The sequence below is a fragment of the Anastrepha ludens genome, chromosome 4 (genome assembly GCF_028408465.1).
Source record: "Anastrepha ludens isolate Willacy chromosome 4, idAnaLude1.1, whole genome shotgun sequence".
Lineage (NCBI taxonomy): Eukaryota > Metazoa > Arthropoda > Insecta > Diptera > Tephritidae > Anastrepha > Anastrepha ludens.
Window position 1 is genome coordinate 12,859,968 of NC_071500.1, and position 14,288 is coordinate 12,874,255.

At 36.0% G+C, this 14,288-nt stretch overlaps 2 protein-coding genes across 2 annotated transcripts; both read right to left on the reverse strand.

Moving 5' to 3' along the window:
* Positions 1–10: 10 nt before the first annotated feature.
* Positions 11–2,301, reverse strand: LOC128862309 (threonine aspartase 1). Its single transcript, XM_054100869.1, has 3 exons — positions 2,175–2,301; positions 1,125–2,104; positions 11–1,067 (listed from the first exon to the last, which is right to left on the reverse strand). Exons 1-3 carry the CDS (start codon positions 2,200–2,202, stop codon positions 984–986), a joined length of 1,092 nt encoding a protein of 363 aa, XP_053956844.1. The 5' UTR covers positions 2,203–2,301; the 3' UTR covers positions 11–983.
* A 3,513-nt stretch (positions 2,302–5,814) lies between these two features.
* LOC128861097 (protein PDF) lies at positions 5,815–6,673 on the reverse strand. Its single transcript, XM_054098992.1, has 2 exons — positions 6,379–6,673; positions 5,815–6,314 (listed from the first exon to the last, which is right to left on the reverse strand). The coding sequence occupies exons 1-2, from the start codon at positions 6,481–6,483 to the stop codon at positions 6,141–6,143; spliced, it is 279 nt and encodes a 92-aa protein (XP_053954967.1). The 5' UTR covers positions 6,484–6,673; the 3' UTR covers positions 5,815–6,140.
* Positions 6,674–14,288: the final 7,615 nt, after the last annotated feature.

Sequence of the window (14,288 nt, forward strand, 5' to 3'; positions counted from 1 at the left end):
AAAAACATGCTTTCATATCCGAATATGTATTTCAATATATTTATATTTTCTTACCACATAGCGAAAACTTAAGCTGTGACACAAGCATTTTTAAACTAACCTGATTGTCATAGTTGTATTTGCATTATCATACAAACTAGCTAAATGCGCACATAAATATTTTTACTGCATAAACATTATGGAATTTGAAAAGCAATTTTAAAAAATAAATTCAAAATATGTAAAAGCTCTTCCAAACGTACACTACAACGAAAAAACTACATAGCATTAGTTTATTATATGCTTAAGAGATTAGTTAATTATAAAATAATTCATTTGGTAACCATAAATGCACACATCTTTTAATTTATAGAAAAATAAATACGTCTAATACTACAATATAATAGTATGCATGTATATTTGCCAGCATTCAAAATACCATATTTGCCTTTATCTCACATAATAGACACAGACATTACGAGTATTATGTACACACTTAAAGAATAAATTGTAAACTAAAATTATCTACATTAATATGATCGATGATCCGGTTAGTATTCGCTTTGGCAAAATAAAGCAATTCCTCACAATTAAATACAAAAATTTATTTATTTTTTGTTAAAATGATTATGATTATAATTATATATGCACATGATATATTTATTAAATGTGCTATATATATTATATATTTTCATATGTATCTACTTTTTATAAATCGCCTTTTAATTTAGTGCAAATTTTACAAACAATAAACACACAATTTATGAATAAAAATGACTTCTAAATGAAAATTCTTAATCACAATTGTGCTTTTTTCCCCCTTATTTACACATAAATGTATGTAAATATACATTTTTGTTGGCTTTTTCGAACTGTAATATTTTGTACAAACAAATTTGTAGTTACCCCATAAAATACGAAAATAAAGAATGTTTAATGCATGCAACGCCAGCACTCACAATAAATGCTGTCATCTTTAATGCCGGCTGCGTCGGCGGCGGTGACTAGACACGTAAATGGAAATTATGCCCGTTGACCACACACGATCTGCCTGGCATACTGTACGTTGGCAGTGGTGAATATATAAACTAAAGTAAATTAAAAATAAATGAAAAAAATATTTATTTATTTTTTAGGGCACTGACCTTCGGCGCTTTCTGTTGTGTGGACATGTAGCCTACACAGAAAGATTTCGTTGTATGACTCCATAACACTTCACCGGTATTACATTGTGGATAATAGATGAGCGAGAGTGCTCCCGCATACAGTTCTTGATCGGCAGGTAGGAACGGTGATTCTAAAAATTTACATTTGAAGATTTTATGCAAGCTCGTTACGGCACAATCAGTTGTCAGTAAATCTCCACAAATCTCTTTTGCCAACAAAGTTTTCATTAAATATTCCCCATTTCCGGTTGTGCAAGTGGCCACGGACAACTCATTGGTGTTGGTAGCCCAGCAACCAGCTCCATATGTGGCAGCTTGTCCGACGCGCCCAGGCACTTTCAGCAATAGTCCACCGGAGCTACAACCAGCAGCTGTATTACCGCTACTATCTACACATACTGCTCCCACCGTGTCAAGAGCACTGGTTTGAGCCGTGACAACTGGTGATAGAGATAGACCATTGCTTGTGCTAGTATGTCCTTCTGTTGCAGATGTCGCTACCGCTACTTTGGATTTATAATGGTTATAGGAAAACTTTGCCTTGGAAGAAATCATGGCACTGGCATCTATCATTGTACAGCCTAGTTCTTCGGCATATCTTTCAGCACCACTGCCAGCCATTATCATTGGCGGGATACGCTCCATTGACAGCATAGTAGACTGTCCATCGCATAGTAAACGAGCCAGATGTATGGGATTTCGTACAGTACTCACGTTTGTGCAGGCGCCAAAATGTAAATTTGAACCATCCATTATAGATGCATCGCATTGCACACGACCATCCCAACAAAGGTTAGAACCAAATCCGGCATTCGTATTACCGCAGTTTTCAAGACGCATTATTGCCGCTTCACACGCATCCATCGCGGTACCCCCATTCTTTAGTATATCCGTTGCGCGTACGCATGCTTCCTTTATAACACGCTGATATTTGGTTTCATCTATGCAATTTCCAGCTCCTAGATAAACAATGGTGTTACATATAAATGTGTTGATATTTCCATCTATAAAATATTCCAAGACTCCTACCAGTATGAACTGCTACAAACCCAGCCATATTTACAATTACGGTTAAATAATTATTCTACTTTTTTCTTCGAGAGTTGCACCGTAATACAATTACTGCATCCCTCCGCTTTAATGTTTAATATAAACAAATGAAACGTCAGTGGACTAACATAGAGATGGCAGTTTGGGCTGCATCTGCAAGCAAGGCGAATTTAATACTGAAGGTGGCGTCATCTCAAAACCGCTACTTTAATTTTCAAGAACTAGAAGCTAAAAGCAGACACCCTCACTTTCTTACAATCTGTCTACCGCATAAAAACACAAAAAACCGCATTTGGAGGATTATATTAATTTATGCTTTCACAATTTAACACGCGGCACTTCGTTTTCATTAGTTTGTTTTATTTAAATCTCACAAATCACAATATTGTATGCCAAAAATACACTCGGACGTTTGCCATTGCCAGAGAATAATTGTTTTTACAAGCTATAACTTTCATTGTTTATGATTTGAGCGCGTATGTAAAATCGAACCATACGCGGGTCTGGACCATATTTAGCGCTTCCTTAGTTGTTTTATTTATTTATATAGCAAATAAGTTAGCTTGTTGGGTTCAGATAAGAATAAATTGCGGCCCATCCGTCATACTGTTAATAAAGAAATAAGGGAAGTCACAATTTTTATAAATTATCACATAGTTTAGCTCAAAAGTTATCATTTAATTGTGATACAGCTGCTCTTTTATCTACATACATACACGGTCGTGTAGACACAGCTGATGCAATATTGATTTACAAAAAAATCAAAACCATTGGGTAGGAACATTGTACAGATTCATAAATAAGAAGTTGAGATAACCTGATTCCAAAACGCTCTTTTATGTATCAACGTTGCATAAAAAACGATACAATTTCCCAATATTTCCCAACAAAAAACATTATTATAGCTAAAAAATATTTGTTATTGTAAATTTTCCAAATCAAAGATATTATTTGGTATTTTTTCTTACGATATTTTCTTGTTTTTAGCAATCCCTCCAATACTCTCGAGCAAAAAGACCAAGCACTCAAATTACTACACACCTAGGTACCTGGAAGTCAAGTATCTTGGTGTAATACTTGACCCCAAGCTCCACTGGAAGCTGCACATAGAAAATCGAGCTAAGAAGGCTAATATAGCCTTCTACGCCTGTAAATCTATGTTCGGCAAAAAATGGGGCCTCAAGCCACGTGTCGTACTCTGGATGTACAACTTAGTGGTTCTGCCAATTTTGACATACGGTTGCCTAGCTTGGTGGTTAGCTCTTCAGAAGGGCTACAACTTCACTAAATTAGAGAGAGTGCAGAGAACTGCATGTGTGGGCATCACTGGTGCCTGCAGAACATGTCCCACCGCTGCGCTCAACGTTATACTCCACTTAATTCCTGTGGATCTGCAGGTTAAATCCATTGCTGCTCAGAGTGCTATCAGACTGAAGGAGTTTGGCCTTTGGAGACAACTCCCTGTTGGGCACAGCAGCATCTTGAAGCAGATCTCCCCTTCCTTCTTTGATATTCGCACCGACCTCTCCATCCGCAAACTGTGCTTTGAGGGTTGTGCTAGGGCTATCTTTCAGAGCAGGCAAGATTGGAAAGAGGGGAGAGTTGTTGCGGATATAGAGGCCTCTGTTTTCACTGACGGATCCAAAATGGAGTCTGGAGTGGGAGCGGGGGTCTACTCCAAATCAGCCAACATTTCGGTCTTCTATAAACTGCCGGAGACAAGCAGCGTCTTTCAAGCAGAGGTCTTCGCGATCCTGCAGGCATGCAAAATGCTTCGGGATCGCTGTTGGGAGGGAGACATAAATATTTTTTCCGATAGCCAAGCTGCAATCAAGGCACTGTCGTCGCCGCATTGCAGCTCTCTTCTCGTGAACTCCTGTAAGGAGGAACTTAAACGCCTCGAACGTGCAGGAAACATCTCCCTCATCTGGGTTCCTGGGCACAGGAATATAGAGGGAAATGAAATTGCCGATGAGCTTGCCAGGAAGGGGGCGGCAGAACCGAGTCCAGCTGCCCTCTTCTCAGACATCGGTATCCCCTTGGCCGTCGTTAAAGGGAAACTACACAACTTCTTTCTAAGAAAAGCGCAAGACAGATGGAGGTCTGTCTCATCGTGTGCCATTTCAAAAGCACTATGGCCTCAATACGATATAAACAGAACGCCTAAGGTGATGGGAACCCCCCGCCATTCAATTTCCAAACTCATCGCGGTGATCACTGGCCACTGGGTGATCGGCACTCACGCGGAGAAGCTTGGAACTCCGTACAACCCCCATTGCAGAAGCTGTGGGGATCCTACAGAGAAAGAGACTGTGGAACACTTTCTCTGCAGATGTCCGGCTTTGGCGGCTAGGCGCTTGAGATTCCTCAGCGTCCCCTTTGGGGATGACTTGATGAAATTCTCCAGCCTAGATCCCTTTTCTCTCCTCCGCTACATCAACATCACTGGATGGCTGTAGACGGTCTTATCTCCTCCCTTAATCCTTTCACAGGTAGTGGTCCACTTTATGGTATCAAAACGGCACGTAAGTGCTACTTGTAGCGTACCTGGGGTACTCTTGCCATCTTACCTACCTACCTACCTACCTGTCAAAAAAAATTGGAAAAAGAAGAGTGTTTTTACTTGTATTTCTGTACAAACTTTCAAGGCAGACAAAGAAAGAGAGAGAGAGTCGAGAGAGAAAGAGAGAGAGAGACTTCAGAGAGAATGAGAGGGGAAGAGAGAGGCTCGAGAGAAAATGAGAGAGAAAGAGAGAGAGACTCGAGAGAGAATGAGAGAGAGAAATAATATATATCTAAATAAATTCACAACATTTGCAGAGAATACAAATAGACAAAATTTGCAAAAAACGGAGAAGGGTCGACCGGTGTAGGTAAACGCCGGACACAAGCCGTGGCAACAAGGCACACTATTCCGAGCGTTTACCATCCGCACAAACGCAGCGACTCCAGGACCGCAGCAACGGCACAAATTACCGCAAGGCAATACCAATAAATTCGACGCCGGAATGGATAGCACTTTATAGTACGCGCAAGCACTAGCCAGGAAACGGAAATAAGCGCCAAAGAGTAGGCACAAAAAACACGCCAAAAAAATTGGGACCAAAAAACACCCCAAACAGTAGGCGCCAAGGAAATATAACGCCAAAAAGTAGGTACCAAAAATATATTTTCTACAAGTTTGCACCAAAAAACAAGCACCAAAAAGTAGGCTGCGTTATTTCTTCCTAGAAATTAGCTACCACATGGAAAAACTCAGGAAAAATAGCCTAAAGTGTAGCTAAGATATATATATAAGGTATAGCGCACTCTCTCTCCTTTTCCTATACGTTATATCTTTTTTCTCTCTCGCGGAACGAAAATGGCCAAAACGTTGCATGACCTTGAAATTTTACTCTCCATTCTCGCTCGTCCATCGACGCCTAAGAAGTTTCACTTCAATAAGATCCTGATCTGGATCTATTTATGATTTGTTTTTTTTTTGTCATTAGTTTGGCAGGACAGGCAATTGGAATTGGTGCTTTCATTTCAGAAATGATGAATGAAGTTTGATTTTTAATTTTAGTGCTATGCTATTAGGTAATAAAATAATACGGCAAATTCTTTTCTTTCAGTCACTATTTTATTTGTTTAACATATTTTCATGCTCAATCCATATTAATTTATTCATTTATGTATAACGATTCAATTTTACTATATTATTTATTATATAGCATGTGGACGTGCGTCCATATATGTGTATGTACGCCTTTTTACACATATTTACTTTTTGATACATTGTAGTATTTTGTAACACTTGTAAATTTGGTAAATATTTGTACATATGTATATATATATTAAAAAAAACATACTTAGTCCTTAATCATTGCGGGTTGTTATCATAAGCTTTGGTTAAAATACAAACAAAGCGCAAAATTATAAGTTTAACATTACGAAGTTTCTAGCTTACTTTCCCGCTTCGTTCATACTCTTTGGCAGACTGAGAAGTGAATTTATCAATTCTGAATTTCTTTTCGGTACTGGGCCAGTCAAACTGTCGATCGGGTAGTATTTGCATGGCACTGCATATGGCTGAGGGTATTGTACTAAGTTAAGCCAGTTCAAAAGTTCACGATTATACTAAAATGATTGTTTTTTACATTTGTATCTGTTAACGGAAAAATATAAATTTGATAAGACTTACTTCTTTATCCAAATAACGCTCCTCATCTGGAGTCGGCATTGCTTTAGATGAAATGAATATTGAGCTTAGGACCAAAGTTAAAACAAAATACAATAGTTTGGCCATATTTTATTCTTTAGTTGACGGTATTCCAATGAGAAGTGATAACGATTCGAAAGATTTCAGATAACTGATAAACTGTGAAGATTTTCAAATGTTTTTATACTTGAATTGGACATAACCATCACAGCAGGAGTTCAGCGCACGCAACTAGGGTGAGTGTCAATTCCAGATCAAACAAATCAGCGACGCAGATATTTCGCAGGCAATTGATTATGCATTGTTTTATTTGCTGTTATCCAAGGTTTTTACGATTTGTTTGCTAGCAAATTTGCTGTACATTTGTATATAGCGAATATGCAGGGGTGTATACAAATTCATATGTATGTGTGGTACATACATATGTATATGGGCAATCGTGTATTGCTCATTGGCTTTACATATGGTTACAGAATTTATTAGAATCATTAAACAAAATAAATAAACTTAAAATGTTAATTAAATAATTGTTGACAAAATAAATAGGTGCTACGGGTATTTCCATTAGGATATATTTACTTAAGGATATACTTGTTTGTATGTACATATGTACATACAATTAACTATATGCTCTGCATTCTTATGTATGTATGTATATATGTGTGCACTCGTATGTGTGTTGGGATGTGAGGAATGCCTTGATGGATGTGTGTAGGTATTACGACTCCACTTGCGTAAATTGTATGCATTAATGCTTGAAAAATAAAACAGGTGGAAGTTAATATTGATTTATTTTAGGTAAAATAGAAACTTTAAGAAATCGACTTGTTAACGTTTTTTTTTTTTTGAATTTTTCCGCTAATACTGGAGGCACACGGTATTTGAGAAACTCTTCAAAGTAAAACAATTTAGCTTTCATTTTGAACAAAATTAAATGAAACCTCACGAATTTTTTACACAACATTAACTCAATATATAAGTATATCTATAAAGTTATTCAAGAAAACTTCCATTAGCCATTAACCTCCTGGACTCGGCTCAGGAATTGCATGCCCGAATCAAATGCTCATTATTTATATTTATTTATATTGGCCATAACGGTATTAATTGCAGCTTTTAGAGAAGAAATTGTAAGGATGTTTATTGGTTTCACGCTCACCTACGCCCCATACGTAGTAATTCAGAGGATTATGGTATGGGGAGTTAGGCGGCCATAAGTTCGCTGTTATGTGGTCATGCAAATTTTTAGCTGCCCAGCATTGTGTTGCCATCTCTTTGTGTGAAGGAGCAGAGTCTTGCGGAAAGATGTACATATGAGGAGTCACCGTGCCCACTATCAATCCAGGGTCTCTAGAACCTCAATATTTGTACCAGAATTCACTCGAAATTCTTTATTGCTCACAGCAGCTAAAACCGTAACAGTGGCTGGCAACTTCGTGTGTATGACAACAGGAACCTGTGTAGAATTTGAAAACAGCCAGCTGCGGTTGTTCTTTTGGTCTTGGTCGACATTTTTTTGGCAGTAAAAAACTATATTATTTACGGCACTTCAGGGTGTTTCATTTTCTTTAGATGGTGCTTTGATTGACTAACTTGCTGTTATCGTATTTACTCCCACATATCCTGTCTTCTGCGCATAACGTAAGTTTTATATCGGAGATCTTCATGGACAACTTGACGGATAAGACCTTCAGAAACATTAAGCTCCCTCACAAGGGACCTCATTGGTTTTAAAAGGTCCTCGGCAATAATAACTTGCAGTTGTTGAATAAATTCTGCGCATTTAAGAAAATTAGAGATTTCTAAATCGGTGTGATTTGCACATATCGCGACGATAACTGCATGTCTCTTCATTGCTTGAGTTAAGTTGTAGTCCTCTATGTCTTATCTGAAAAAGAAAAATAATGCTTTCGGGAAGTAAAAGCCACATATATGCACGTACCTAAATACCGTATGCATTATGTGTAAACATAATTGACGAGCATATAAGTAAAGTGGAATGATGATGCATGTTTATTTGTTCCATTCAAATAAGATACTCTAGCAATATATCTTTTTTTTATATTTTGTTTTTACGTATGATTGCGGAAGTCGATACAATCGTAGTCTTCTATATCTAGGTTCAAGAAAACAAAGCTCTTTGAGCGGTGAAGGTGTTGTGCAAACTCTTATTTCATGAAGCTTATGTAGGTGCTTATGTATCCAAAACATTTGCAAAGTAGGGGAAAGTGAGAGAGCAAAATGGCATTTCATTTTGAGGGGAAGTTGCAAGCTGATCGCTAAGTAAAAATAAACACGAATGAGAATTGGCGAATTGAGTCAAAATTCTAAATTTAAACAAAAATCGAATACGAAATGGAGAATGTAAGTAAATTAGATACATTTTATAATGATTATTTGAAGTTATATATTAAATAGGAACAAGCTTGCACCTATTTTTGAATGTTTTATAATTTTGAGTTTTTTTTATTGCAATTAATAATTTGCAAATGATTTTCATCGTATTGGAATTTGTAATTTTCCCCCTATCCATTAAAATCAATGAACACGGCATTCTCTGCCTTAAGGGAGGGGTCTAGGGTTTGACTTTCAAAAAATCGATTTTTTGGAAATAGCTTTTTCTTATAATAAATCATCTCAAAAATATTGTCCCAAAATTTCAGCTCAATCGGAGCAAAACTTTTGGAGTTATAGACGTTTTTGTCCCCACTCCTCTGCGACAGCTGCGAGCGTTTGGAGCGGAGCGTTACGCGTTTTTCTCGAAACCACTTTTTCAAAGTCCGTGACTATTAGAACTTCAACAATATTTAACCGATCCTTTTCAAATTTGGTATACAACTTCTATATATAAAATACCTCCCCCCCACTGAGAGATTTTTCACTTTTTTGTTTTACATTAAGGGCGGTTTCCACTTATACAGCGAAAAAATCAGTGAAAATCGCACTTTTTGCTTCAAAAACGCGCTGGCAACGTAAAAATTAAAAAAAAAAAAAATCGGAGCCAGTGGGGGGGAGGTTTTGGTGATAATTTAACCAAATAATTCTGTTTTTTTTATTTCAGGTGATTCTACAACTAGATACGATAGTCACCGCAAATCACCTTTTGGAAAAGGCGTTTTCGGAAAAGTTACCTCACCGGCTTATTTCCCGATATTTTCTTACAAAAATTTAGTACAATATTGTTGAAATGATGCTTTATAATGTACAAAAAGTTTAAATACATTTTCACTATTCATATCTCTAAAGCAAAGTCTCAAAAATTCATTAAAAAAAATGCTCAAACCCTAGACCCCTCCCTTAATAATTAGTACCATAATTGTAAAGTTCTATCAGAGCAGATCGGTCTAATAAAATATAAAAATTTTTTAATGTTTTTCTGTTTTTTTTAAATATATTTTTGTTTTATTAATTTTTCTTAATTTAATTTTAAATTTGCATACACCAACTTTTAAATAAACAAAAAAAATACTTCCTGCTCCAGACTGCGCTCACCAAAAATATTGTTTATATAGGAGACAAAAGCATGTTCTGTACGATTTATTAAGAAATATGTATGAAACACTCTTTCTAAAAGCTTTTAGAACGCGCAAAACGTTGTATCGCGGCAAGAGGGAACTATTTTGAATAAATAAACTCGAAGTTATCAGAACAAAGTTTCTGTCGTTTCCATTTTAGCTCAGCCTTTTTTATTTTGGACTTCACCTTGTATACGATAATCTTGCATTGTTATTCGAGGAGTTTGTTCCGTATAAAGAATAATTATACGAAAACGTCAAAGCCAATTGTTTAATAACGAAATTAAAAGCCTAATTGTCAAACAAAACCACGATTATAAACGATTTAGACTTTCCTTGTTGTTTGAAAGTTTTAGTTTAATCCGAAATGAAATCGCGAAAAAGATTAGAAATGCTAACCTGTTTACAAACGAACGAAAATTCTCCAATATTGTGGGAAGTAAGGGTATTTTGGATGAAATAAGGAAGATTAATTTAGTCAAATAAAATATATGTATATAATTATAATAATGTATGTGTACAATCGGCGCTTACACTTATTGTTGGGTGTTTTTAGGCCCGTCACAATGGATCCGTTCCGTCCGTTGCGGCAACGAATTTGACTGGCAGCAAAATAGATTATGCGTATTTGAGTCGTACACCATGCCGGAATGCATAAACCTTGGCAACTTTAAATTTTTTTGCCGTGTGACGAAAACGACAACTGTTTGAAGAACAATAGTTTTGTATCGGGCAAATTTTCATCGATGGTGTTTTTTATTATATCAAATTAAATGCAGAGAATAAATGGAATCTAAATTGAGTCAATTCAAATGCACCATTATCTTTTCGATAAAATTTTGAAAGAGTGGAGGAAAGGCTAGGCTCAACCAAGTTGTCCTGAAAAATGAATATGCGTCCCAATCTCCGAAGTTATGGTCGCACCCACCGTCGACGACTACCATGAATTCTATTAAGACCCTCTTTCGCTTCAATAAGCATTAATTTTATAATATACTAGCATCACCCAGTGGGCTTCGCACCACCATACATAAAATGTTTTTTTTATATCGCAAGAAATTTTTCATATTAAGTTTTCTTTATAGAACTCGTAAAATCTTTAAACAGTTGAATTAGTTGATTTTTTTCATTCTTTCTAAAGATGTCACAATAGCCTTTTCTGTACTTTTTTAAAATTTGATTGTGGTGGTCACCTATATACAGGTAAGGTGAAAGAGCCGATAAAAACTTGTAATTAAACTTTGATTCTTTAATTTCCATTTCAATTTTTTACGCTAAATAAATTATGCTAAAATAAATAAAGTTAAAAATGTTTTTCCAGTTCCTTGAATGCTCCAGTTTTTATTATATTTTCGCCCAAAATTAATATTAACATAATACACTTACAACCACAACAGTACAACAGAAACGCTCATAAGCGGCTGTGTATTTGTTATTGTTTTTCCCATACAGGCATTTCGTATGAGAGGAAACCATTACTCACATAAAATATCATAACTCAGGAACGGCTGCACCGATTTCAATCAAACTTCACACAAACCACCTCCTCAAAGATAGAAAAGAACTCTAAAATTTTTGTGTCAATCGGTTTGGCGGTTCTTGAGTTATAAGATTACCAAGGAAATGTAGTATATAACGACAACTTGAAATAACTCAGGATCAGAAGTGTGGTTAGGAATTTCAGCTGATATATGGCTATCGATTTGATCCGGAGTTATTTTATGTACCAGCCAAATTAGTATATGTGCGTGCGGCAATCCCCTTTTCTGCCATTCGATGGAGTACATATGGCAACGCACCTCCCCAAATACATATAATTTCACAATTAAATCCATAAGTGCTTTACATTTTTGCCGAAATGGATACTCATGTGGTTCAAACACATCCTAGGGTTATCCAGGTCCACGTTTTGGTCTATATCTCGAGACCCTAGTTACGGAGGGGCATTAAAAATACTCTATACTATAGAATCATCAGCAGCTTCCATTTGCTACCCATATTGTACAAACACATCCTAGGGTTACCCGGGTCCACGTTTTGGATTATATCTCGAGACCCTAGTCACGGAACGGTATGAAAAATACTCTATACTATAGAAATCATTAACAGCTTCCATTTGCTACCCATATTGTACAAACACATCCTAGGGTTACCCGGGTCCACGTTTTGGATTATAATATAACTAAAAAAAAACCTATTTATAAATATAATATTTGATTCCACAACAAGAACATCTGTTTCTTTTTTATTTTTCTGCGGCAATACTTTCATTGTGGCACCACGGTACGTTTTACACGTCACGTCAGTCAAATGCGTTACCTCAACGGACGTAAAGGACCCATTGTGACAGCCCAGTTATTTTCGTAGGGTTGTTGCATAGTGCGTTTCTGATTGCCACACCATAATGTGAAGTTGTTGAATTTGGTCAAGCTGAAATCGATTATGCATTCCTTACTTTCTGCAAATATTCTACAATACTCTATGTTATTCATAGTTATCAGATAATTTAATTCTAAATTTTGAATTTAACGTTACAAAAGTAAATACATTACCAGATTGCAAAAACAAAATTAATGTAAATGTTGTTTTTTAATACAATGTTGCCATATATGGATACGGATGTACGTCTCAGCATATATTTGCTCTGTCAATTACGATAATATTTGTTAATGTATAAAATTGTATAACTATTCATTTTTCGTAAGCAATTGCGAAACTCAGCGATTTGGCAGTTCTTTCGAATGTACATTTTTTACTCGATTAAAGTAAAAAACGTTAAAAATGTTAAGATAAAGGGAGTATTGCTTCTGATCTTTTTTTAGAAAGTTCGACTATTTCTGTGTCGTCAGGAGTATAACGACAACACTTCAATTTACGAGAAACTGGCATATATAATGGGCTACTTTCATAACCAATTACCAAGTTTCGGGGCTAGGGAATAATATCGCAGTAAAAAATTTCTTACATGGCAACTCTGGAAATATTTTTATTATTGGTTATATTTGTATTGCTTTAAAAGAAAGTAAGCTAACAATCTTACGTGGAAGAGAGTACTCACTTAGCACTGTTTCCCGAAAAAAAATTTACGAACATTTCTGCATTTACGGAACTGCACTAACTGCAAGACCCACTTGTCTCAAGACAAATTTCAATGTGTGTACCTGCTCTTAGAGACAGCTGAAATTTCACCAGTGCTGTTCATGTGAACAAAATTCAGAAGGTGTGGCCAATTTCGAAGCTTTAACCGGGTCTTAGCGAATTTTAAACAATCTGCTGATGGGCTGAGGTAATTAATTCTACTGCTGAGCCCCGGTGACGTGACAGCCGATGTTCTTCCCTCAATTTTGTTTTTCATTCATCCTCCAAGAATTTGGTAACATATCATAATTGAGTATTGTCAACTCTTGAATTTCAAAAGGCATCAAAACTTTGAAGAAATCATTCTACCACACTAAAATCATAATATTTTTAAAATCAAGAATATTTTTATGCATAATTGAAAAAAGTAAAAAAATGTGCATGTAATGCAACATATAATTCAGTAATACCAAATGTATTAGTTTAAATGAACTATTTGCATTTGTTGGTTTTTGACTTTGGTTTATTATACAATGAAAGATTGTATGCAAAAGTATGAATGGCAACATTGTATCGATACAACTAAAGACAAACCCATACAAACCGATGTATTGTGTAAATATGTAACCAAACGAAAGCAACTGTTTTCTACGGGGTCAAGTTTTGTGTATCTCACGGGCACTCGTAACGCTGGATAGTATGGGCATCAAACGCCTGAGTAACATACTGATTTCCTCGTCACTGCTCAGGTTGTTATCTTTTCTTTAGATTCTGCACTTTCGAAATGAACAAATAAATGGCTTTATACCTATGTAAACATCAATTGTTTATGGCTTTGGCACCAATAATAGATTACAGTTAATATCGTTATGGTTAAGACCACGGTTAATGTTATGGCGTGATGGTATGGTTGCTCTCATTTAACAGATTATCTCTACTTTTGCTTCGGATTGCCAAATCATGCATTCTATTATTCTTGGCTTAAAGGATTCAGTTGGCAACAATGCTTTTCACATATGAATGTAGTTCAGAGGTGTTAAATGACGCAGAGATGCATTTGCAGATAAAAAAATAAGTACCAGAGTACACAACAAATAAAATTATTAAATGTTAATTATTAATCAATGAAAACTTTTGATTGCGAAAGGTAATAAAACCAAGCACCGTTTCGTTTGCTGCCGGAAATTGTATCCAAAATTTGTGGAATTATCACTAGCCTTACTGTAATAATTTCTTGTGATAATACAATTTAATCTGCTACTTGGGTAAATCAACTCTGAGCGACGAAAAGTGTTAGCA